The sequence below is a fragment of the Ovis canadensis genome, chromosome 14 (assembly GCF_042477335.2).
Source record: "Ovis canadensis isolate MfBH-ARS-UI-01 breed Bighorn chromosome 14, ARS-UI_OviCan_v2, whole genome shotgun sequence".
NCBI lineage: Eukaryota > Metazoa > Chordata > Mammalia > Artiodactyla > Bovidae > Ovis > Ovis canadensis.
Window position 1 is genome coordinate 59,877,091 of NC_091258.1, and position 26,418 is coordinate 59,903,508.

A 26,418-nucleotide genomic window follows, 5' to 3' on the forward strand; every position below is an offset into this window, starting at 1 on the left:
GAGAAGAGCCATCATCTCACCTGAGCCATGGTTTTGAGATTTACAGGAGATGACCAGTCTTCCTTTGGGCTCTTCTTTAGAAAAGGGGTGGCTCCTAAGAAGGCAAAACCAACATGAAAAGAAGCCACATGACACCACATACGTCTTTCAGCTCTCATGACTTACGACTCAATTAAAATCGACTCTATTTCCTTTGCTTTGGTGCTTGTCCACTCTGTCCACACAAATACAGGGGGATAATGAGCTAAACAAATATTATTTCATCCCCAAAGCTAGAGATACAGGATATTGGAGCAAAAAGTTAGATCCTGGGCAAGCCACTCTCCTCTCTAGTACCACTTTTCTCTCCGAAGCTGCCTACTACTTCCAAGCTCTTCTCCATTAAGGCTCAACCTACATCATGACCAACAATACATGAAAATACCTGTCACCCCATACCCTGAGTACCACTGATACAAAGTTCTCGATGCTTGCTAAAGTATACACTGTGATTCTAGCTCTTATTTTTCTCATTATGAGAGAGGATAAGCTTCTGAAGTTTAAAAAAAAAAAACTTTTTAAAAAAAATACAAGACAAGTCAGACTGAGTCAGACCACCAACTCCCCAGTCTACAGCCACCACCAGGCCCTGCAGACATTACCGCAGTCCATCTTCAGTTTCCTGTCTGTGACAGGTCTCAAAATTTTTTCACTTTTCTAATAACTATTTTCTGGATGGATACTAGATATTTTTTAAAGGAAGGAAATTAATCCTGTAAATATCTAAAATAATTTTATAGCTTTTTTAATCATATACTTTATTTCCTTTACATATTTGAGTATATCTGGACTTCATATTTAGTTCCACTGATCTTTTCATTTAACTGCCAGGACTACTCTGCAGTTATTACAGTTTTAAAACATATTTTAGTATCAGGTAGGCCTACTCCCCACCTCCATTATTTTTCTTTAACCGCTTCTGTCTTGTTCATTATCTCCTAACAACTTTGGAAAGTTTAAAAATTTTACTGAAATTTTACAGAAACTTCATGAAATGTCAGTTTTGACACTTACCATGTGTCTTCTGGTTCTTAAATCTTTAATTTTTGAGTCTGTCAGGAACATCAAATTTTTTTTTTACAAACCATACCACCTTTGTATCTTGTATTTTGACAGCCACTTCCCATAGTTTTCTGATACACAGACACAGTCTATCGACTTGTTAATGTCTTTTCCAGCAAGCCTCTGAGTTTTCTGTTGTCATTATTTTTAACAGGATGGTAAATAAGAAGTTTTCCTACCTCAGTCTCAGCAGATGTCCCAAAGATGGTGAGCAAACAAGCTTTTAATTGTCCCTCATGCTAAAATAAAGTCTTAAAAAGCAGCTGACTGTAAAGTTTTGCTACCATTAATTTAACTCCAAGGAGGAAGAGGCTAAGAAAAGGGAATGTCTCTTTAAGAGAGCAAATTATTTGTAAAACAGTTTTCTAGGGAGAAGACAATTAGATGCTTCTTCCTCCCTTATAACAAACAAGGAGCTCCTTAGACCCTAGGTGAGGTGAAGTCACTCAGTCATGTCCGACTCTTTGCGACCCCATGGACTGTAACCAACTAGGCCTCTCCATCCATGGGATTCTCCAGGCAAGAATACTGGAGTGGATTGCCATTTCCTTCTCCAGGGGATCTTCCCGACCCAGGGATCGAACCTGGGTCTCCGGCATTGGAGGCAGACGCTTTAACCTCTGAGCCACCAGGGAAGCCCCCTTAGACCCTAATTCTACTTCTACTATAAATCAAAGTAGTGAAAGAATTTGGGGCAGAAATGTACATGCTTCCACAATATGGGGCAGTGGAGTGGTGGTGACTAAGGGGCTAATTCTCATCTGAGCTCCAGATGGGGAATCCATGGATGATGGAGCATGCCTAGGTTGGCTTAGATACTGTCCAAGAGGACTGACAGGAGAGAACAAGACCTACAAGTAGGTGGGTCACTGCATGCCAAGAGAGGTATCTGGAGAAGTGGTTGTGCCCATAAAAAGGAAACTGTATCTGGAAGTTCCCAACAGTGGGGTCTCTCAGAACGTAAGGTATTTGTTGTTGTTCAACCACTGAGTTGTGTCCGACTCTTTGTAACCCCAGGAACTGCAGCATACCAGGCTTCCCTGTCCTTCACTATTTCCTGGAGTTCACTCAAACTCATGTTCATTGAGTTGGCCATGCCAAAGTAAGATATGACTTACACTATATTATAATGGTACCAGTCATGTTAGCCTGTTTTTGTCCTTGACTTATGATTTCTCTTTTTCAGCTCCCAATCCATTCCAGCTGAAGACTATCAACCTAGAAGGAATAAAGAGGGGACAAATAGAGGGATTAGAGAAGAAACCGATCACATTTTCTTCCACACAGCAGACTTCCAGCAGGAGGGAGCGCTTTTGCTTTTAAAACAAGTTTGAAGTACTGATTTCTACAGTGAACATCCTATTCAGCTAAATGAGGCTGATCTCGTGTTTGAATGTTCAGCATCTTTGTAACGACTGAAGAAATTATTGAACCTTTATTGTCCAGAAATGCACCCAAATACAAACTTTGAGAGCAGCAGTTATGGGAGAAAGTTTTTTCTGTGCTCCCAACAGTGTTCTACTTATGTCAACATACTGGTCATTAGTCAATATGGGGTTTCCCAATACAAGATCGTACCACCTGAAAATTATTTTACCTCCTCCTCTCCAATGAAAAAATATGTATTTTTTCACTTGTCTATTTGCCAGAAGCAAATTTTACAGGCATATAAAATGGCCGATATTCTGACAATCTAAATAATACATAGTACTTACTAGTCTTGAATCTACTTTCTCAAGTGTTTCATCTCAGTCATACAATGAACCAGCCACATTCACAGTCACAGTGAATTGTGTACTTACTTGTGTGCACAAATACTTTAAAATGTGACATATTCACTGTTGTATCACCCACCACACAATCCCAATCCCACAGCCACACATCATGCATAAACTCATAGAGCCCATTACATACTTCTATGCAAAGTAGCAAAATTTTACTCACAAACCCCTTACTGTTGCCACTTCAAAGTTGCACAGCCTCAAACACAGACTCGCACCTAATTTAAAAATTAGACTACACAGAGACCCTCTGACTTTCATAAACAATAGGTTCCATAACACGGCACAGAGTAACACATGTCCACACACACACACAAGAAGAGGCACAAAAAGCTACACAATGAGAACGCCTGTATGTACCAGGCCGAGCTCTCAGCCGCCTCGGGCTCCCTGTTCTACCTCGGCGTTCCCAGCACTTGCTCCCAGTTTCTTCCCCTGCCTAGGTTCTCGCTTCCCTCCTCGTTTTATCCAGGGCCCGGATTCTCGCTTTCCTTCCCGGCCTTCTCTCAGTCCAGGTTCCCTCTTGTTTCCTTGGGGTTCCCAGCCCAGGTTCCCACCTCCCTCCTAGGCAATGCCCACCGCGTCCCAACATCACACACACCCGCCCAGCACCCACTGGACCTACTAGCCTCACCTTCGAAAGGGGGAGACAGCCGTCTGCGCCTGCGCACTCCCGCGCGAGCTCTGCCTCCCAAGGGTCTCAGCGGCCTGTCTTCACCGCCGTGGCCTCGGCGCGCGCCTTCTCGACATCCGGGCTTTTGTGGCCTTGAACTACATTTCCCACAGTCCCTGGGTGGCTTTTGAAAAGAACTTTGATCTTTGGTTCATCTCTGGTTCCCCTCCGAAGTCCTCGCAGTCGTCGCCCTCCTAGTGGTAACCAGAGTCTGGGCACGGCGGGCACTCGCAGTGAGGAAGCCCCCATCCTCTGGCTCACACTGGGCGTGTGGAGCCTGCGTGTAAAAAGTGCGTGTGAGCGTTTGTGGCCATAACGAGGCGGGTGTGTGTGCGGTGGTGAGGCCGTGACAGGTGCAAAATGTGGGACCCATTGGCTCTGATGTGAGGTAGGTGACACTGTGGGGCTTGAGATCTCCCTTCAGAAGACGATGCTGTTGTTACCTAAGTGAGATGGAACCCAGTGTTAGTCGCTCAGTAGTGACTGACTTTGCAACCCTATGTATGGACTTGCTTACCAGTCTTCTCTGCCCACGGAGTTCTCCACGCAAGAATACTGAACTGGGTGGCCATGCCCTTCTCCAGGGGATCTTCCTGACCCAGGGATCCAACCGAGGTCTCCCGCATTGCAGGCAGATTCTTGACCAACTGAGCCACCAGGGAAGCCCAATGGGGCTTTTAATTCTGTGACCGGGTGGGAGTTTGGTTGTGTCTGGGACAGAGCTTCATTTCTGCAGTTCTAGGTTTAACATCGGGATGGAGGGGGTCTGTTGAAGATCTTCCTGAGAGAATATCTGCTCCTGTAAAGACAGGCCTTTACGATGCCTGTATTAACTGGAGTCTCACTGAAGCATATTCTACTCTGCCTTTGTCAGGGCACCCCCACCTCCAGTGTCCAGACTCCAGTGCTTAACACGAAAGTGAGCTAGCAGTGGAGTGAGTGTTGCCCGCCAAGGGGCCAGTTTTAGTTTCTATCCTTTCCTAGGATCAGTATCCTTGTATCACTGCTTTCTCTTTCCTCTTACTTTATAGCCAGGACCCCAGCTGCAGAGAAATGGTCCTCCTGCTCAGGGCCTGGGCATAGTCCTTCTTGAATCGATAGCTGGATTCCCTGCCTTGCTTTCAGTAAGGTTGGAATTTGTCCAGCTTCTCTGTGATCTTTTATGTATGTGTGTTTGGGATCTGGGAGTAGGAGACATAAAATGAGAGAAATGTTCTAAATTAGCACATTGGGAGCTCACAGACAAGATCATCTCTTTTTTTTTTTTTGAACCCTCTTATTCAGCAACACTTTCTTTGGACTGTGAATTTCTTCTAAAGTGGAAACAAGAAGAGGACTAATAAATACTCTGAATTCTAAAAAAAAAGCCATGGCCCATGTAAGTTGGTGTTTTGTTCCTCATTGAAGTAGTCCTTTTTTTTTCCTTTATAGGCCATATGCATATTTGCATTCTTTATCTTGATATTGTTACCTAACTGAAAATCATATAACTTGCCAGTGAGTGGGTAAGTTACTGCTATGCATCCTCCTCCATATTTTCTGAAAGTTTTTTTTTTTAATAGAATTGGTTATTATTTCTTTCTTAATTGTTGGATAGTTTTTACCAGCAAAAAGCATCTGTGGTAGGCAGAATAATGACTCCCCTCCAAAAAAACTGTCTACATGCTAATCCTAGAACCTGTGAACGTTACCTTATACAGCAAAAGAGACTTTGTAGAAATGATTGAATTAATGCTTTTAAGATGGGAAGATTCTCTTGGGTTATCTGAAGAGTCAGGGTTAAAAGAGGATGTAAGTATGGAATATGTATGCTTCTGTTTTTAAAAAAATACATTACTGAACTTTGAAGATGGAGGAAGGGGGCCATAAGCCAAGGAATGTAAGTAACCCCTAGAAGCTAGAAAAGGCAAGGAAATTGAACTGGAGAGAGCTGCCAGAAAGATGCATTGTCCTGCCAAAACCTTGATTTAGTCTAGTAAAACCCTTGTTGGACTTCTGACCAACAGATAGTAAATGTGTTCTTTGAAGCTACTGCATTTGTGGTGATGTGCAGTAGCAGTGGAAAACTAATATACCATCTGAGTTTACAGTTTTCTTCATGGGGAGATTTGAATTTCTTTAATAGATAAATGGCTTTGGTATTTTACTTTTTCTTGAATTAATTTAGTAATTTGTGCCTTTCAGGGAATTAACTTATTTCAACTTAGATGTCAAATTTTGGGGCATTAAGTTGTTCATAATATTCCCTTATTATCGTTGTAATGCCTCTCAGATCTATAGTAATACACCCTTTTAAATTCACGATATTAATAATTTATGCCTTCTTTTCTTGATCAGTATATCAATTTTATTGTTCTTTCCAAAGAACTAGCTTTTAGTTTTAGTTTCTCCCTCCCTAGTTTGCCCTTGCTGTTTCACTGATTATTGATCTTACTTATTCTTTCCTTCACTCTATATTCTAGATTTAATTTTCTTATTTTTCTAGCTTATTTTTATCTTGTTTGCCTATCTTTAATTTTACCTTATTTTTCTAGCTTAAAATTCTCTTCCATCCATGAGTTGTTTAGAAGAGTGCTCTGTAACTTCCAAATATTGGGGGACTTTTTCAGATCTTTCTGATAGTTCATTTTTAATTCTGTGGTGGTCAAGAGATGTACTCTGTCGTTTCTGTCCTTTTAAGTTTATTGAGGTTTGTCTTATGGCCTGAATTGTGGACAATTTGGTGAAGGTTCCATGTGCAGTTTAAAAAAAGGGGTATTATACTGTCTTTTGGTAGAGTGTTTATCAGTTTTGTCTGTAGTGGTGATCAACTCTTCTATATCTTTACTGATTTTTTTTTGTTGTTGTTACTTGGTCTGTCAATTACTGAGAGAAGACTATTGAAACTTCTAGATATAATTGTGGATCCATCTGTTACAGTTCTGTTATTTTTGCTTTATAATAATTTGAAGCTGTGTTATTAGGTGCATGTTATATCTTCTTGACACATTGATTCCTTGATCATGAAATGTTCCTATTGATAATACAGTATTCTTATCTTGAATTCTGTTCTCTTTAACATAAATACTTTAGCTTTTTTTTTTTATCATTTTTTTCATAGCATCTATTTTTTTTCATTCCTATTAAAAACGCATCCCAGCTGCGTTGGACCTTAGTTTCAGCACACAGAATCTTTGTTGCATCTTGTAGGATCTTTCGATGTGGCGCATCGACTCACTAGTTGTGGTACAAGGGCTCAGTGTTTGCCACAAAGGGGGCTTAGTTGCTCAGTGGCATGCTCAATCTTAGTTCCCCAGCCAGGGATCAAACCCACGTCCCCTGAACTTCAAGGCAGATCCTTTACCACTGGGCTACCAGGGAAGTCCTGCCATCCTTTTATTTTAGCCTATTTTATGTATATCTCATATAACAGCACAGAGTTTGATTCTACTTTTACCCAGTCTGACAATTACTGCCTTCAAGTATCTAGACAGGGGTTAGCAAACTGGCATACTGGTCAGATGCAGCTCACGGCCTTTTTTTGTATGGCCTTCAACCTGAGAATGGTTTTGCATTTCAGAAGGGTTATAAGTAAGTTAAGAAAAAAGAATGTCATGGGGGCTGTATGTGACACACAGACCTTGAACTCTGTATAGGGTAGATTGCTTATCTCTGCTTCACTTAGTTCTTCTTCTGGGGTTTTATCTTGTTCCTTCACTTGGAGGATATTTCTCTGTCACCTCATTTTCCTCAGTTTACTGTTTTTAATTTCTTTTTTCTGATAGGTTAGTTACCTTTTCCAACCCTGGAGAAGTGGTCTTGTAGGAGGTGTCTTCTGTGTTTCAGCAGTGTTCCCCACTCTGGTCACTAGAGCTATATGCTCTAGGTGTGCCCTGTATTTGGACTGTGTGTGTACTTCTGTTGTGGGAAGCTGACTACTGTGAGCAGTCTGGTAGGTGTGGCTGCCTTCTGGTCTGGTTGTCTAACAAGCCCTTTAAAATGTCTATATCAACATATATTTATTTATTTGGATGTGCTGGGTCTTAGTTTTGGCACATGAGATCCAGTTCCCTGACCAGGGGTTGAATGCAGGACCCCTGCACTGAGAGCGTGGACTCTTGGCCACTAGACTGGACTATCAGGGAAATTCATGGCCCTGCCTTATGCAGAAGCTGATGGGCACTGGTTGGCAGAGCTGGATCATGAGACTGCTGGCAATGGGGCCTCAGAGGATCTCAGAACTAATGTTGGCCCACTGGCACGGTAAGGGGGCAGAGCTAGATTCTGTAGTGGGTGGTTGTGAGGCTAGGGTCCCAGATCTGGTGTTGGCATGCTGGTGGATGGGAGCAGTTCCTGACATGGTCCTGAAAGCTGCTATTGGCCTGCTGGTGAGTGGGCTGTTGTATCAAGATCATGTTGAAAAAGACCAAATGAGATGGGAGATATACTCTGTCCATCTTTGGAAAATATACTCTGTACTGGATGTTTACTAAAAAATTTGCATTAAAAAAATGCTTAGTCATAATGGGGAAGAAAAGTCTTCAGGTCCCTTTTCTGAAGATGGAGATTGTCATAAGATATTCTGGAAAAATTAAAAAACTTTCACCTATTTAACTTAGTTGTAAACCTCTCTTTATTTTCTTAATTTCTAGATGAGTGACTAACAGTTTTCCACCCTATGCAAGAGGATGTGTGTGCAGAAACTGAATTGTTTAAGAGTATATGGGCACTCTTCTTCAGTCTCACTAAATTCATTTTCGACCCACACAAACTTCCAGCCTGTATACTCACTGTATCATCCCTTTCCTGCATTGACTTCTTTAGCACTGCTTTTTCCTTTTGAAAAATGTTTCTTATAATTTCAAAAATAGTACTGTGATTTGCCATTTTAGGGGTTGGTGATGTTCAAAGATGTGGCTATAGATGTCTCTCAGGAGGAATGGGAATGCCTGAACCCTGCGCAGAGGAATTTGTACAAAGATGTGATGTTGGAGAACTATAGCAACCTGGTTTCACTGGGTAAAGTTATCTCTCTCTAATAATTCAGAATCTGTTTCTTGGAGTTTCTGCTTTCTGTGCTATGAATTTTAGGGCTGCCTTTCAAATAACAAAATGAATTTTCACTTGTGTAGAAATGAGCACAGTTACATGGAGTTACACCTTCATTTTCTCTATCCTCAGACTTTTCTCTGGCATTTCTTATAATTGACTTTCTTCCTTAAAAATTAAGGAGCAGAATTAAAATTCTATACCATTATAGTATAACATGGTCAAAGAAACCAGGCTTTGTCGTTTGTTTCACTTGCAGTGTACCAAACGTGCAAATGTTCTAGCACAGATAAAGCTAAACACATGGGTCCTGGGTGCAAAGCTCATTAACCTTCTCAGTTAGTGTAATGGACTGAATCAAAATATATCACTTACATTTACAGTTCAAAGGAACATTATTCCATTTACTGTAAAGTTTGTACTCTCTTTTAAACAATTTGTATTTGGAAATTACATTCTAAGAACTTTACATTTACCATGGAAAAATATCTGAGAATAAGTATTTCAGAAACTCCTTTTTTTCTCAAAGGAAAATAAGAAGAGAAAGCTTATATAATTTAAATAACATTTTACTTTAAACATTATTTGTTTCTTATGATCCTGAGTTTATCTGTATATGAGAATTGGACTCTTCTTTCTTCTCTAGACCTTATTAAGTATCTTCTTGTCCTACAGGCTTTTTAAAAATAAATTCTGAAACACAACATTTGAATACTTTAATTTCAACCTCATCTCCATTTCTTTTTTTATAACCAGGACTTTCTATTTCTAAGCCAGCTGTGATCACTTCATTGGAGCAAGGGAAAGAGCCCTGGATGGTTATGAGGGAGGTGACAAGAGAACGGTGCCCAGGTGAGTGAGCAGGAAGTTGTTGCAAGGAGTAGGCCAACTGGTCAGACTGTTGGGCTGGTAAAGTTATTTTAGACAGACTAATTAGGGAAAATCTGGTTTAAAAACTTATTACAATGTTATAGTAATCAAACAGTGTTGTACTGGCATAAAGACAGATATATAGATGAATGGAGTAGAAGAGAGTCTAGAAGTAAACCCTCAGATATATGACAAGATGATTTTAGATAAAAGTGCCAAGACCATTCTATGAGGGAAAAGACTGTACTCTTGGTTTTGGGGAAACTGGATACCCTACATGCAAAGGAATAAAATTGTATCCCTACCTTACACTATATACAAAAATTAACTCAAAATGGGTCAAACAAGTAAATCTAAGACCCAAAACTATAAACCACCTAGAAGAAAATATAGGGGGAAAATTTCATTAACTTTGGATTTGGCAGTAATTTCTAGGATATGACACCAAAGGACAGGTAGTCAAAAGAGACAAATGTCAAAGTTACAAAACTTCTGTCCATAAAAAGATGTAATCAATAGCGTATTAATTGTTTTTTAAAAATTCATGCAAGTTCTTTTTAGTAGGAGATGAGAATACAATTTTTAAACGTTATAAGGATGGGTCTTCCCTGGTAGTTCAGTGACTAGGACTCCACATTCCCAGTGCAGGTGGACAAGCTTCAATCCCTGGTCAGAAGGGTGTGGGGGGACTAGATCCCCCATGCTGCAACTAAAAGGTCTCACCTGCTGCAACTAAGACCTGGCACAGCCAAATAAATAAATAGATAAAGAAATATTAAAAAAAATAATTTAGCTTTAAAAAATAAATAAAAATAAATGTTATAAAGATATTTTCAATCTAGTAGTGGATCAAGAACATATGAATATATATTCTAATAGAATATTTAGGAAAAATTAAATTAATAAGAAATTGTGAAAATTAAAGAAAATGACTACATTGAGGAGACAGAGATGGTAGAGGAATGATTGGAAAGGAATGATTGGTCCTAAGTAAGACCTTAGGAAAGTATAAGGTCATTCATGAGGTCATGAGGTTCATTCCACAAGACCAGGTTCATTCCACAGGTCAGAGGTCTTTGATGATGTCTATAACTCACAGTACTCCAAAGCTATAAGAAGAGTTCTTTCTGTTATTTGAAGCCACCTAGTTTGTGGTACTTTGTGAGATCAGCTCTAAGAAATTAATACAGAGGGGGAGCATGGAAAAGTAATATATACTCTCCCAAGTGTTTTGCTTTCATTTAAGATGTTATTTTTATTATTTTTTTATACCTCATGAGGCCTTTCCTTTTGCATAGGTGTGGTGATTTCTTTTAAAAAAATTTTATCTTGAAATATTTAATCAGCCTTACCTTGAATATTCCACTTGATCATGCTACATATTATTTTTTTATTCACTTTTGGTTTTGATTGGTAAAATTTAATTGAAGATTTTTTCATCTAAGTTGATGGGAGATATTGGCCTGTAGTTTTTTTGTTGGTGTAAGAATAATAGTGGCTTCATAAAGTAAGTTGACAAGTATTCTCCTTTCATCTATTTCTGGAAGAAATTGTGTAAAACATTCTGTAAAGGTTTGGTAAAATTCTCCAGTGAAGCCATTTGGATCTGGATATTTTTTTAAGCCTCTTTTAAATTATAAATTCAATTTGTATTAATATAATAGTTATAGGACTTTCCTGGTGGCTCAGCTGGTAAAGAATCCACCTGCAATGTGGGAGACCTGGGTTCAATCCCTGGGTTGGGAAGATCCCCTGGAGAAGGGAATGGCTTACCTACTCCAGTATTCTGGCCTGGAGAATTCCATGGACTAGTCCATGGATCGCAAAGAGTCAGACCCAGTTGAGTGACTTTCACTTTCTTTCTTTCTTTCACTTTAATAGGACTGTTCAGATTTCCTGTTTCATCTTTGGTAGTTTTGTTAGTTTGTGATTTTCAAAGAATTGCTTCATTTCTTCTAAGTTGTCAAAGTCGTGAGTGTAAGTTACATGTGGTATTCTTATTATCCTTATGATGGCTTTTATATACATATATATAAATGTATGTATATATATATAATATATCCATGTATATAAAGGACATATACGTCCTTATAATCCTTCAAAAAATTTTTTCTTTGAGATTTTTAATTTCACTCTTGGATTATTTAGAAACGTTACTTGGAGGTGTTTGGAGATTTTCTCGTCTTTCTTTTATGGTTTGATTTTATTCTGGTCTCATGTGAAAGTTAGAGGAGGCTATCTATAATAGTCTTCCCTCACTTCTGACATCAATTCCACTTTCAAGGGACTCCCTGGTGGTCCAGTGATTAAGAATCTGCCTTACAATGTAGAGGGGGTGGGTTCAATCCCTGGTTGGGGAACTAGGATCCCACATGCCATGTGGTGCAGCGAAAAGACTTTTTTTTTTTAAGTGGCACTTTCAAGGGTTCCCAAGACCACTGTAACATTTGATAAGTCACTGAAAGGATTCGTAGAACTCACTGAAAGCTATCATCCTCACAGTTAGTTTGTCATAGCAGGAGACAGATTAAAATTAGCCAAAGGAAGAAGTACACAGGGCAGAGCCTAGAGCCAGAGTTCCTAGTGTGGAACTTCCCATTGTCCTCTCCCAGTGGAGTCATGGACAGTGCTAACTTTTCCCATCAGCTATGTGTAACAATATGCATTTGGGCATATTGCCAAATACAGAAACTCACCTGAGCCTTAGTGTCCAGAATTTTTACCCATGTGGCTGACCTTTAGTTTCTTGCCTCTTAGGAGGTAAAGCTGATACCTTCAGTCTCCAGTCTTTCTGAAGGAAAGTTGATACCTCATGGCTGAAACCTTCCATCATAAATTTTATCATTAGATTTGTCTGGTGGCTTTGGCCCTTAGGTAAGCAAAAGACACTTTTTGTAGAGGTCACCTCCCTGGAGATGAAGACAAAAAAACCTTTCTTCAGGTAAGGTTAAATTCTTTACTATATATCGTAGAACATATTCTATATGATTTTGATTCTTTTAAGATTCAAGATTTGCTTCGTGACCCAGAATATGGTCTGTCCTGGGGAATGGTCAATGTATGTTTGAAAACACTGTGTATTCTGTTGTTGTTGGGTAACATGTGCCATGAATGATGATTACATCATATTTGTTAATGGTCTTGTTTGTTTCTTCCATATTCTTGCTGATTCTCTGTCCAGTAGTTCTATCAGTTGCTGAGATTAGGGTGTTTGAATCCCCAGCTATAATTGTGATTAGTGTATATCTTTCAGCTTTGTCAGTTTTTCCTTCATGTGTTTTGAAGCTCTCTTAGTAATGCTTATTAATTTCTTTACTCTGAAATCTACTTTATCTGATACTAATGTAGCATTTCTATTTTCTTTTGATTATTTACATGATACATATTTTTGAAATGAGTTTCTTGTAGACACCATGTAACTGGGTCATGTTATTTATCCATTGTGTCAACCTCTGTCTTTTAATTGGTAATGTAGAGCATGTACACTTAAAATAACTATTGATGTATTAGGCTTAAGTCTGCCATTTTGTTATCTTCTGCTGGTTCCCCCTGTTTCTTGTTCTTCTGTTTTTTTTAATCTTGCTTACCTGTGAGCTGGGCTTCCCTGGTGGCTCAGTGGTAAAGAATCCGCCTGCCAATGCAAGAGACACATGAGATTCTGGTTAGACCCCTGGGTCAGGAAGATCCCTGGAGAAGGAAACGACAACCACTTCAATATTCTTGCCTGGGAAATCCCATGGACAGAGGAGACTGGTGGCCTACAGTCCATGGGGTCGCAAAAGACCTGGACACAACTTAGAGACTAAACAACAACAACCTACGAGTTACTCAAACATTTTTAGAGTTCTATTTTGATTTATAGTGTTTTTTTAAAATATACTTTTTTTAAAATTTCAGTGTTTGTTCATACACGCACACACACACACACACACGTTTATTTATTTATTTAGCTTGCTGGCATTGAAATTTAACCATTTCAACTGAGTGTAGAAAGATTACATCCATTTAGGTCCTCTACTCTTTTGATTTTTTTTTTCTTGATTGTTTAAAGTATGTCTTCTACATAGATTGGTCACTATGTAAGATACTGTTAGAATTTTTGTTTCAACCATAAAATAACGTAAAGAAACTTGTGGAGTGGGATAGTCTATTATGTTTACTTTTATTTTTTTCCATTCTTGTCTTCCTTTTCTGAAGGTCTTGCCTTCTATTATTATTTTCTTTGTATTTGGAGAGCTATATTCAGCTATTCTGTAAGGGGTACTTGCAATAACACACTCTCTTAGTTTTCCTTTGTCTGAGAATGTCTTTATTTCTACTTCATTCCTCAAAGATAGTTTCACTGTATGTAGAATTTGAGGTTGACAGTTCTTTTCTTTCAGCACTTAAGAAGTATTGTGCCATTTCCTGTTGCTCAACATGGTTTCAGATGACAAATCCAGTCTTTTGAGTTGGTGTTCCTCACTATTTTAAAACATTTTTTTCTTTGCTTAGTTTTCAGAAATATGTGTTTTGGTTTGATTTCTATTTATCTATTTAGGAATTTTCTGTTTCTTGAATCTATAGATTTGTGTTTTGTATGAAATTTGGGAAGTTTTCAACCATTATTTCTTTGAATACTTTTTCAGTCCCATAGTCTTTTGGTCCTTCTGGGATTTGGATGATATGAATGTTGGATCTTTTGCTATTGTCCCACAGGAACTGAGGCTCTTTTTAAAAGTCTTTTTATCTTTGTTGTTCAGGTTAATACAGTTTTTAATTTCACTTAATCTAGTGTGTCTGTCATCTCCACTCTCCTCTTGAGACCATTCAGGGTGTCTCTTATAACGGTTATTATATTTTTCATTCCATTTACTTTGTATAATTAGTATTTTTAAAATATTTTATTTTATTATCTTTTATTGAGGAATAGTTGACTTAAAACAGTAAATTCTTCTTTATGGCTAAGGAATATTTCATTGTTATTACATCTTCTTTACCCATTCATCTGTTGATGGACACTTGGGTTGCTTCCATATCTTGGCTGTTGTGAACAACTCTGCTATGAACACTGGGGTGCATGTAGCTTTTGGAATTAGTTTGTGTGCATATGTGTGTTTGTTTATTTTTAGATACATGCCCAGCAGTGGAATTGCTGGGTCATATGGTAGTTATGTGTTTAGTTTTCTAAGGAACCTCCACACTGTTTCCTCTAGTGGCTGCATTAATTTACATTCTCACCAACAGTGTACAAGGGTTCCCTTTTTTCCACATCCCCCCAACACTTGTTTCTTGTAGACTTTTTGATGACAGCAATTCTGACAAGTGTAAGGTGATACCTCATTATGGTTTTTATTTTCATTTCTCTGATAATTATAGATGTTGAGCATTTTTCTTGTGCCTGTTGACCATCTGTATCGCTTCTCTGGAAAAAATTTTTTTCATGTCTTTTGCACATTTTTAATCAAGTTGTTTTTTTTTTTTTGGTATTGAGTTATATGAGCTGCATGTTTTGGATATATATCTTGGATATTACCCTATTGGTCATATCACTTGCAAATATTTTCTCCCATTCAATGGGTTAACTTCATTTTGTTGATGGTTTCGTTTGCCGTGCAAAAGCTAAGTTTAATTAGGTCCCATATGCTTATTTTTGCCTTTATTTCTTTTGCCTTTAGAGTCAGATCAAAAATGTATTGCTTCAATTTATGTCAAAGAGTGTTCTGTCTGTTTTCTTCTAGTTTTATGGATTCAGGTCTTATATTTAGGTCTTTAATCCATTTTGAGTTTATTTTTGTACCTGGTATGATGAAATATTCTAACTCCATTGTTTTATGTATTGCTGTCCAGTTTTCTGAGTACCACTTATTGAAGATATGGTCTTTTCTCCATTGTATATCCTTCCCTCCTTTGTCATAGATTAATTGATGATAGGGGTGTATGTGATTGAGATTTTAAATTATGTTTTTAAAATGAACCTTAGAATTCCCATTTTTGTGATATTTGCCTTGATTTCTCTAAAGAAGAGGAAGATCATAAAGACAGTGTGAGGGCAGAGTACTTCGTTTTCATGTTTCCCCTACCACTAGACTTTTTCTTGTTGCAGTTTTCATTTATGTTTTTTCTTAAGTAATTGCCATTACCTGATCTTTCCACCTGTTTCACACTCATTTCATCTACTGGTATAAATGAGGAGGGGAACAAATACAGTTGATTTCTGGTAGCATCTAACTTGGCTGTCGAGATTAGTGGGGAATGTATATACTCCAGCAGCTAGTACCGTTGAGTTTTCTGGGTCCTGTCATAATGTTTTCTAGAGAGAATGGAATATTCTGTTTAATCTGAGGGTCTTGTCTGTCTGAATTAGTTAAGAACCAACGCTGTAGAACCATCAATTCTGTGTGTTTCTCCCTGATTTCTATCCCTTGCTACATCCCCAGAGGTAATCATTATTTTATATTGTTATGGTTCTATTTAAAAACTAGTTTACCACATTGGTGTATGCCCTTACACACACTATTGTGTTTTGCTTATTTCTTTTATGAAAATGATAACGAGTATGTATCTTCTGTGATTTAGTTATTTTGTACCACATGGTTTTACAAATTTTCCCAAATTGCTTTATACCTGATTTCATTTTCACAGCTATATAATATTCCATTCCATATTTTTCTGGTTGTTAATTCAGTTCAGTTCAGTTGCTCAGTCGTGTCTGATTCTTTGCAACCCCATGAATCACAGCACACCAGGTCTCCCTGTCCATCACCAACTCCTGGAGTTCACTCAAACTCATGTCCATTGAGTCAGTGATGCCATCCAGCCATCTCATCCTCTGTTATCCCCTTCTCCTCCTGCCCCTAATCCCTCCCAGCATCAGAGTCTTTTCCAATGAGTCAACTCTTTGCATGAGGTGGGCAAAGTATTAGAGTTTCAGCTTTAGCATCAGTCCTTACAATGAACACCCAGGACTGATCTCCTTTAGGATGGATTGGTTGGATCTCCTTGCAGTCCAAGGGACTCTCAAGAGTCTTCGCCAACACCACAGTTCAAAAGCATCAATTCTTAAAAAAAAAAAAAAAAAAAAAAGCATCAATTCTTTGGCGCTCAGCTTTCTTCACAGTCCAACTCTCACATCCATACATGATGACAGGAAAAACCATAGCCTTGACTAGACGGACCTTTGTTGGCAAAGTAATGTCTCTGCTTTTGAATATGCTATCTAGGTTGGTCATAACTTTCCTTCCAAGGGGTAAGCGTCTTTTAATTTCATGGCTGCAATCACCATCTGCAGTGATTTTGGAGCCCCCCAAAAATAAAGTCTGCCACTGTTTCCCCATCTATTTCCCATGAAGTGATGGGACCAGATGCCATGATCTTCGTTTTCTGAATGTTGAGCTTTAAGCCAACTTTTTCACTCTCCTCTTTCACTGTCTTCAAGAGGCTTTTTACTTCCTCTTCACTTTGCCATAAGGGTGGTGTCATCTGCATATCTGAGGTTATTGATATTTCTCCCAGCAATCTTGATTCCAGCTTGTACTTCTTCCAGCTCAGCATTTCTCATGATGTACTCTGCATATAAGTTAAATAAGAAGGGTGACAATATACAGCCTTGACGCAGTCCTTTTCCTATTTGCAACCAGTCTGTTGTTCCATGTCTAGTTATAACTGTTGCTTCCTGACCTGCATATAGTTGTCTCAAGAGGCAGGTCAGGTGGTCTGGTATTCCCATCTCTTTCAGAATTGTCCACAGTTTATTGTGATCCACACAGTCAAAGGCTTTGGCACAGTCAGTAAAGCAGAAATAGATGTTTTTCTGGAACTCTCTTGCTTTTTTGATGATCCAGCAGATGTTGGCAATTTGGTCTCTGGTTCCTCTGCCTTTTCTGAAACCAGCTTAAACATCTGGAAGTTCACAGTTCATGTATTGCTGAAGCCTGGCTTGGAGAATTCTGAGGATTACTGTACTAGTGTGTGAGATGAGTGCATTTGTGTGGCAGTTTGAGCATTTTTTGGCATTGTCTTCTTTTGGGATTGGAATGAAAACTGACCTTTTCCAGTCCCGTGGCCACTTCTGAGTTTTCCAAATTTTTTGGCATATTGAGTGCAGCACTTTCACAGCATCTTCTTTCAGGATTTGAAATAGCTCAATGGGAATTCCATCACCTCCACTAGCTTTGTTCGTAGTGATGCTTTCTAAGGCCCACTTGACTTCACATTCTGGGATTTTGGCTCTAGGTGAGTGATCACACCATCATGATTATCTGGGTCATGAAGCTCTTTTTTGTACAGTTCTTCTGTGTATTCTTGCCACTTCTTCTTAATATCTTCTGCTTCTGTTAGGTCCATACCATTCCTGTCCTTTATCGAGCCCATCTTTGCATGAAATGTTCCCTTGGTAGCTCTAATTTTCTTGAAGAGGTCTCTAGTCTTTCCCATTCTATTGTTTTCCTCTATTTCTTTGCATTGATTGCTGAGGAAGGCTTTCTTATCTCTCCTTGCTATTCTTTGGAACTCTGCATTCAGATGCTTATATCTTTCCTTTTTCTCCTTTGCTTTTCACTTCTATTCTTTTCACAGCTATTTGTAAGGCCTCCTCAGACAGCCATTTTGCTTTTTTGCATTTCTTTTCCATGGGGATAGTCTTGATCCCTGTCTCCTGGACAATGTCATGAACCTCTGTCCATAGTTCATCAGGCACTCTATCTATCAGATCTAGGCCCTTAAGTCTATTTCTCACTTCCACTGTATAATCATAAGGGATTTGATTTAGGTCATACCTGAATGGTCTAGCAGTTTTCCCTACTTTCTTCAATTTGAGTCTGAATTTGGCAATAAGGAGCTCATGATCTGAGCCACAGTCAGCTCCCGGTCTTGTTTTTGCTGACTGTATAGAGCTTCTCCATCTTTGGCTACAAAGAATATAATCAATCTGATTTTGGTGTTGACCATCTGGTGATGTCCATGTGTAGAGTCTTTTCTTGTGTTGTTGGAAGAGGGTGTTTGCTATGACCAGTGCATTCTCTTGGCAAAACTCTATTAGCCTTTGCCCTGCTTCATTCCGTACTCCAAGGCCAAATTTGCCTTTTACTCCAAGTTTTTCTTGACTTCCTTCTTTTGCATTCCAGTCCCCTATAATGAAAAGGATATCTTTTTGGGTGTTAGTTCTAAAAGATGTTGTAGGTCTTCATAGAACCGTTCAACTTTAGCTTCTTCAGCGTTACTGGTTGGGGCATAGACTTCGATTACTGTGATATTGAATGGTTTGCCTTGGAAACGAACAGAGATCATTCTGTCATTTTTGAGACTGCATCCAAGTATTGCATTTCGGACTCTTTTGTTGACCATGATGGCTACTCCATTTCTTCTAAGGGATTGCTGCCACAGTAGTAGACATAATGGTCATCTAAGTTAAATTCACCCATTCCAGTCCATTTTAGTTCGCTGATTCCTAGAATGTCGACGTTCACTCTTGCCATCTCCTGTTTGACCACTCCAATTTACCTTGATTCATGGACCTCACATTCCAGGTTCCTATGCAATATTGCTCTTTACAGCATTGGACCTTGCTTCTATCAGCAGTCACATCCACAACTGGGTATTGTTTTTGCTTTGGCTTCATCCTTTCATTCTTTCTGGAGTTATTTCTTCACTGATCTCCAGTAGCATATTGGGCACCTACCGACTCAGGGAGTTCTTCTTTCACTATCCTATCATTTTGCCTTTTCATGCTGTTCATGGGGTTCTCAAGGCAAGAATACTGAAGTGGTTTGCCATTCCCTTCTCCAGTGGACCACATTCTGTCAGACCTCTCCACCATGACCTGCCCGTCCTGGGTAGCCCCACACGGCATGGCTTAGTTTCATCGAGTTAGACAAGGCTGTGGTCCATGTGATCAGATTGGCTAGTTTACTGTGATGATGGTTTCAGTGTGTCTGCCCTCTGATGCCCTGTCACAACACCTACCATTTTACTTGGGTTTCTCTTACCTTGGACGTGGGCTATCTCTTCACAGCTGGTCCAGCAAAGCACAGCCGCTGCTTCTTACCTTGGACTAGGGGTATCTCCTCCCAGCTGCCCCTCCTGACCTTGAACGTGGACTTGCCTTGTTAACTAGAATGTTCATAATTTTTTGCTAGTATAAACAGTGGTACTATTAATACTCTTACTCATCTCCTGAAGCACATAGTATGTTATTTACTAGAACTGAAATTGCCAGGTCATAAAACACATACATCCTCAACTTTGTACTATAACAAATTGTTTTCCTACATGTTGGTACTAATTTACATTACCACTGGCAGTGTGTAATAATTCTGGGTCTTCAACATCTTAACAACAGTTCAAATTCTTAGACATTAAAAATTTTAGTCTGATGAGTATAAAATGTTATCTCATATCTTAATTTGAGTTTCCTTGATTCCTGATTAGTTTGAGGATTCTTGCATATGACTACTTAACACTGGTGTTTCTTCTATGAAGTGCCTATTCAGATTTTTTGCCCATTTTTCTTGTAGGTTATCTTTTTTCTAGTTAGACTTGTATCTTTTGTGTCTTGTTTAAGAAATTTATGTTGTTGTTTGTTGTTGTTTAGTCATTAAATTGTGTCCAACTCTTTTGTGACCCCATGGCTCCTCTGTCCATGGTATGTCCCAGGCAACAATACTGGAGTGTGTTGCCATTTCCTTTTCTAGGGCATCTTCTCAACTCAGGGATTGAACCTGCGTCTCCTACATTGCAAGCAGATTGCTTATCACTGAGCCACTGGGGAAGCCCTCTTTATGTATACATATATACTGTTTTTCATCACAAGCCTTACAGTTTTTCCATTTAGTGTTTATGTATTTATAGTGCATGGTAGGGATCCAAGTTAATTTTTTTTTCTAGCTATAGCTATTTTTTCTAATATGATTCAGTAATTCTTTTCTCACTGATCTGCAATGCTTCCTGTGTGGATCTGTGGATCAACATGAACGAACTTTGAGGATATTATGCTAAGTTAAATAAGCCAGTCACATATAGGAAAAAAACAGCAAACACTGTAGGACTCTAGTGATGTAAGGTACCTAGTCAAATCCATAGAAACAGAGTGTAGACTGGTGCTTGCCAGAAACTGGAATAGGGAAGAATGAAGAGTTATTAATGGGTACAGAGTTTCAGTTCTGCAGGGTGAAAAAGTTCTGGGGATTGGTTGTATAACAGTGTGCACATACTTAACACTACTACACTATACACTTAAAAGTAGTAAGAGGGTAAATTTTATGTAGTGTGTATTTTATCACAATTTAAAAAATATTTTTAGAGGTATAGGTAAAATTTAAGACTTAGCAGTATATGATTGGTATTTAAGCCAGACTGTTATTAAAGGAAAGGGTAGATTGAAGGCTGACCAGAGCCTGATTTCTGGGACATTCCAACATTTAAAGGTCAGAAAGTGGAAAAGCATGCATTAAGGTGAACTGAATATAAGTAGAGATGTAGGAGGATAACCAGGAAAATATGGTATAAAGCAAGCAACTGGATTGATCAGTTGTGTCAAATGCTAGTAATGAGTCAAACAGAGTGATGACTGGCATTTGAGCACTGATTTTGGCAATTTTGTTAGTGACTTTAGCTAGGAATATTTCAACAGAGTTATGGGAGTTGAAATATTTGTTGGAGTGGATTACAGAGAAAATGACTAACATACAAAGTCACTTGATCTAAGACATAATCAGGGAAAGGATGGTCTTTTCAATGAAGGGGGCTGATATCTATTGAAAAATAGGAATCTTGATTTCTGCCACACACTAGGTGGATTATAGGTCTAAATACAAAAAAACTTCTAGATGATATGAATATATTTTATGACCTTGGAATCAGACTGTTTTAGAATTAACTATTTCTGTTTATCAAAACATTGTATTAAGAGAGCAAAGGGGCCAGCGTCAGAATGGGACAAGATACTTGCATTATGTAGTTGGTTATATATATAGTTGCATTATGTAGTTGGATATATATATCCAGAATATATTAATGATTCCCTACAATTCAAAAAGACAACTAAATCCTAGAACTACCCAAATGTCCCTCGACTGAAGAATGGATAAACAAAATATGATTTATCTGTACAGTGAAATATAACTCAGTCATAAAAATAAATGAAGTACTAATACGTGCTACAACATCATTGAACCCCGAGAACATAGTGAGAACAGACACAAAAGGTCACATATTATATAGTTACATGTTTATGAAATTTCTTAACAAATTCATAGAGACATAAAGCAGATTGGTGGTTTCCAGGGCATGGGGGTGAAGAGGAGAACAGAACATGACTGTGGATGTGAGGTTTCTTTTTGACGTGATGAAAATAATCTGGAATTAGAGATCTGATGGTTGCAGAACATTGGGAATGTACTACAAGTTACTGAGTTGTACACTTCAAAGTGGTTAAAATGATGGATTTTATATGTACTTTATCACTCCTAAATTAATAAAAATGAATGAAATACTTTGATAGGCAATTTATTAAAGAAGATATCCAACTGTCCAATAAATATGTGGCAAAGTGTTCAATCTTGTTTGTCATCAGGGAAATTAAAAGTTACACCACAGTACAGTATCACAACACATCTGCCAGGATGCCTAGATATACGAATATTGGCAATAACAAGTGTTGGTGAGGATTTGAAGAACAGGAACTCTTTCAGAGTTTGATGGAATTGTAAATTAGAAAACTGTTGCATAATGTCAAATGAAGCTGAACAAATGTATATCCTCTGGTTTGATAATTTCACACCTAACAGAAAGGACTCCTGTTTCCACCAAAAGAAATGTGCATGAATGTTCATATTAGCACTAATCATAATAGCTAGAAACTGGAAACAATGCAAATGATCATCATTAGGAAAATGGAAAAATAAATTGTTAGAATTGAATGCTTTATGTATCTGTTGGCCTCAAACTTTCTTTTCTGAAACAACCTCTGAAAAGCTCTAAGATAAGAAAGAATTTGTAATATCCTAGTTGTTACAAGAGACTAATGGTGTTATGACACAATGAATAAGAATTAGACTCAAAATGTGATTTTAATGCTAATCAGAGGCCTTATGTAAGACTCATGATAAAGAGGTGGAGTTTTAACATTTCAGTTTAATGAGAGGCTCTATTAGTTTAGATATAGGTTTGGCTGTATGTGACAGAGACCCCAAAATAATTGTAGCTTAAACTGTATAGCGGACTAGTTTTCTCTTGGATTAAAGCCTAGGGTAGAGTGCCGACTCTGCTCTGCAGAACCATCATGTGACAGACATGACATCAAATGCACACTGCAGCTGGCTTTGCTGAGGAAGCAGGAAAGTAACAGATATAAGGGGTGGGCCAGCCAACTCTTACGAAAGTTCTCAGAAGGCACTGTATAATACTGCATTTCTTTAGGCAGAATCCAGTTGCATGGCATATTCTGCTGCAGAGTGCTGGGACAGGCAATGTTTATATTGGGCAGCCTGTTCTCAACTAAAACCCATGGGTTCAATCAGTGTATAAAAGGGAAAGAATAGATATTTGAGAATAACTAGCAGATACCACATAATCCTTTGGCCTGATGGAGAGTGTTAAAACTCCATACAGACTCTTAGAGATTCTAATTCAGGTGATCTAGAATGTTTTGTAAACATCCATAATTGCAACAAAATCCCATGGTGATTCTCAAGTGGATCAACATATGAGAACCACTGACCTGCTGGATGATGCTAAAGCTGAAACTCCAGTACTTTGGCCACCTCATGCGAAGAGTTGACTCATTGGAAAAGACTGATGCTGGGAGGGATTGGGGGCAGGAGGAGAAGGGGACAACAGAGGATGAGATGGCTGGATGGCATCACTGATTCGATGGACGTGAGTCTGAGTGAACTCCAGGAGTTGGTGATGGACAGGGAGGCCTGGTGTGCTGCGGTTCACGGGGTCGCAGAGTCAGACATGACTGAGCGACTGAACTGAAGTGAACTGACCTGTTAATGAACTTTCTCACCTTTCTCTCATGAGCTTTCATTTCTTTCCGTTCACCTTATCCTTTTTCATTGTTACATCATGGCATTTAAGAGCCCCTTAAGCCTTTCATTTCTTATGTGAATTATTTCCAATTATCTCTCTTTTTTGCCTTCCCTGATAGCTCAGTTGGTAAAGAATCTGCCTGCAATGCAGGAGACCCTGGTTCAATTCCTGGGTCAGGATGATCCCCTGGAGAAGGGATAGGCTACCCACTCCAGTATTCTTGGGCTTCCCTGGTGGCTCAGCTGGTAAAGAATCCATCTGCAATGCGGGAGACCTGGGTTTGATCCCTGGGTTGGGAAGATCCTCTGGAGAAGGGAAAGGCTACCCACTCTAGTATTTTGGCCTGGAGAATTCCATGGACTGTATAGTCCATGGGGTTGCAAAGAGTTGGACATGACTGAGCAACTTTCACTCTTTTCTATCAGAGATATTTCATTTCTCTTTTAATACAAAACAGAAATTAAAATGTGCTTCTTTATGTTTCAGATTTGGTGTCCAAGTGTGAGCCCAAGAAGTTATCTCCAAAAAGAAACATTTATGAGACAGAATCATCCCAGTGGGCTATCATGGACCCATTTAAGAATGATAGTCCTGAGAAATCCATTTTCAGAGACATTCAGGCATGCAAAAATCAGTTTGAGAGACAACAGGGAAAACAGGAGGGCTATTTCAGGCAATTTGTTATCAACCATGAACACATGCCCATTTTTAGCCAACATATTTTGTTCACTCAGGAACTTTATAATAGACAGAAAATCTTTGAATGTAAAGAATGCAGGAAAAACTTCAGTTACCATTTATTCTTTAGTCATCACAAAGCTCATTCTAAAGGAAAACTTTCTGACTGTAAGGAATGTGCAGAAACTGATGATACATCATACCTTACTAAACAGAAAATTCAAAATAGTAACAAGTACAATGAATGTAAGGAATGTTGGAAGGCCCTTATTCATTATTCACAACTTAAACAACATTTGAGAATTCATAATGGTGAAAAATGTAAAGAATGTGGCAAGGTCTTTAATTATGGCTCAGAACTTTTTCTACATCAGAGAATTCACAATTGTCAGAAACCCGATGGATGTAAGGAATGTGGAAAGTCCTTTATGCAGCTGTCACAACTTATTCAACATCAGAGACTTCACACTGGTGAAAAACCCTACGAACGTAAACAACGTGGGAAGGCTTTTATTTGTGGCTTTCAACTTACTGAACATCTGCCACTCTGTACTGGTAAGAAACTCTTTGAATGTAAAGAATGTGAAAAGACTTTCAGGCATCGATCACCCATTACCATACATCAGAGACTTCATACTCACAAGAAACCTTATGAGTGTAAAGAATGTGGGAAGGCCTTTAATTATGGTTCAGAACTTATTCTACATCAGAGAATTCACACTGGTGAGAAACCCTATGAATGTAAGGAATGTGGGAAGGCATTTAGGCAACGATCACAGCTTACTCAACATCAAAGACTTCACACTGGTGAAAAACCCTATGAATGTAAGCAATGTGGGAAGGCTTTTATTCGAGGCTTTCAACTTACTGAACATTTGAGACTCCATACTGGTGAAAAACCCTATGAGTGTAAAGAATGTGGGAAGACTTTCAGGCATCGATCACACCTTACAATACATCAGAGAATTCATACTGGTGAGAAACCCTATGAATGTAAAGAATGTGGAAAGGCCTTTAGCTATCATTCAAGCTTCTCTCACCATCAGAAAATTCATTCTGGCAAAAAACCTTATGAATGTAGTGAATGTGGGAAGGCCTTTTGTGACGGCTTACAACTTACTCTACATCAGAGGATTCATACTGGTGAGAAACCCTATGAATGTAAAGAATGTGGAAAGACTTTTAGACAGTGCTCACACCTCAGAAGACATCAGAGAATTCACACTGGTGAAAAACCTCATGAATGTGTGATATGTGGTAAAGCTTTTAGACTTCATTCACACCTTATTCAACATCAGAGAGTTCATACTGGTGAGAAGCCCTTTGAATGTAAGGAATGTGGAAAGGCCTTTAGCTATCATTCAAGCTTCTCACACCATCAAAGAATTCATTCTGGGAAGAAACCATATGAATATGAGAAGGCCATTAATCATGGCTTACAATTTAACCTACATCAGACACTTCATACTGTTGAAACACCAGTACGATTTCTTCTCCCCACATCTTAGTGTAGCATCAGAAAATTCTTTTAGAAGATATACATTTCCTTTTTTTCTTCAAGGAAAATGTTGGTAAAATACTGGGTTTCATTAGTATTGATTTATTTTAGTAATCTTTGAACTTTTTTTTTTTAAGTGGGAAAATGAAGAAGTTATTAAAAGGGAAAAAATGCTCTGATTTCAATGCTGTTTTTGAGTTCTTGTAATTATCAGTATTGGAAGTAAATTTTATAAAACTGTGTTTTCTCTGAAAACAGTGAAGTGGGAAAGAAATAAAATGAAAACAATTTCTTCCTCTCCTACAAATCCCTGAGAAAACCTATATGTGTGTGTTGCTTCTTTCTTCATGATCAAACATATCTGCACATTGCATGTATGTTTTGCATGTGTGTGGAAGTTTTTACCCTCTATTGTTACATATTTCATAACATTTGCCTTTTTCATTTAAATAATCATGGACATTTTCCCAGGTCAATACATATAGATCTGACTCATTCTTTTTAAAGTTTCAGAATATTTCTAGTATGGGATGTAGGCCAGTATTTTGAACCATCTCCTACTGTAGACATTTGTTTCTACTTTTTCACCAGAAATGATGGTGTAATAAACATTCTTACATTGTCATATTTCTATTGGTAAATTCCCAATCATGAGAGTATATGTGTATTTTGATACATTAATTTTGTAGTTGAAAATATTAGGAAATGAAAGCAATACTATAAAATTCAAAAATTACCCAAAATAGGGCTTCCCTTGTGGCTCAGTGGTAAAGAATCTG

General features: G+C 38.4%; 2 protein-coding genes across 6 annotated transcripts in view; one reads left to right on the top strand and one right to left on the bottom strand.

Annotated features, from left to right (window-relative positions):
- Nucleotides 1-3,998, bottom strand: part of ZNF567 (zinc finger protein 567) — a 39,300-nt gene extending 35,302 nt beyond the window's left edge. Inside the window, exons 1-3 of one of the 3 annotated variants that reach the window (XM_069550428.1) lie at nucleotides 3,517-3,832; nucleotides 2,220-2,319; nucleotides 21-94 (exon numbers count right to left, since the gene is read on the bottom strand). In XM_069550428.1, coding sequence (XP_069406529.1) covers nucleotides 21-29 — 9 coding nt within the window. In that variant the 5' untranslated portion in view covers nucleotides 30-94; nucleotides 2,220-2,319; nucleotides 3,517-3,832. Of the gene's footprint in view, nucleotides 1-20; nucleotides 95-1,280; nucleotides 2,320-3,516 lie in introns of all 3 variants that reach the window. The other 2 variants (XM_069550426.1, XM_069550427.1) reach the window with 2 other exon arrangements.
- Nucleotides 3,548-25,962, top strand: ZNF461 (zinc finger protein 461). Of its 3 annotated transcripts, none has more exons than XM_069550429.1 (5): nucleotides 3,548-3,943; nucleotides 4,840-4,933; nucleotides 8,427-8,553; nucleotides 9,340-9,435; nucleotides 23,950-25,962. In XM_069550429.1, the coding sequence occupies exons 2-5, from the start codon at nucleotides 4,925-4,927 to the stop codon at nucleotides 25,647-25,649; spliced, it is 1,932 nt and encodes a 643-aa protein (XP_069406530.1). In that variant the 5' UTR covers nucleotides 3,548-3,943; nucleotides 4,840-4,924; the 3' UTR covers nucleotides 25,650-25,962. The 3 variants fall into 3 exon arrangements, with proteins under 3 accessions (XP_069406530.1, XP_069406532.1, XP_069406531.1); XM_069550431.1 differs by having other exon boundaries at nucleotides 3,667-3,943; nucleotides 8,406-8,553; XM_069550430.1 differs by having other exon boundaries at nucleotides 3,678-3,845.
- Nucleotides 25,963-26,418: the final 456 nt, after the last annotated feature.

Coding starts and splice junctions, on each gene's coding strand:
- ZNF461 (XM_069550429.1), top strand. Junction 8,554..9,339: donor TAGCAACCTGGTTTCACTGG/GTAAAGTTATCT, acceptor TTTTATAACCAG/GACTTTCTATTTCTAAGCCA. Junction 9,436..23,949: donor GACAAGAGAACGGTGCCCAG/GTGAGTGAGCAG, acceptor TTTATGTTTCAG/ATTTGGTGTCCAAGTGTGAG.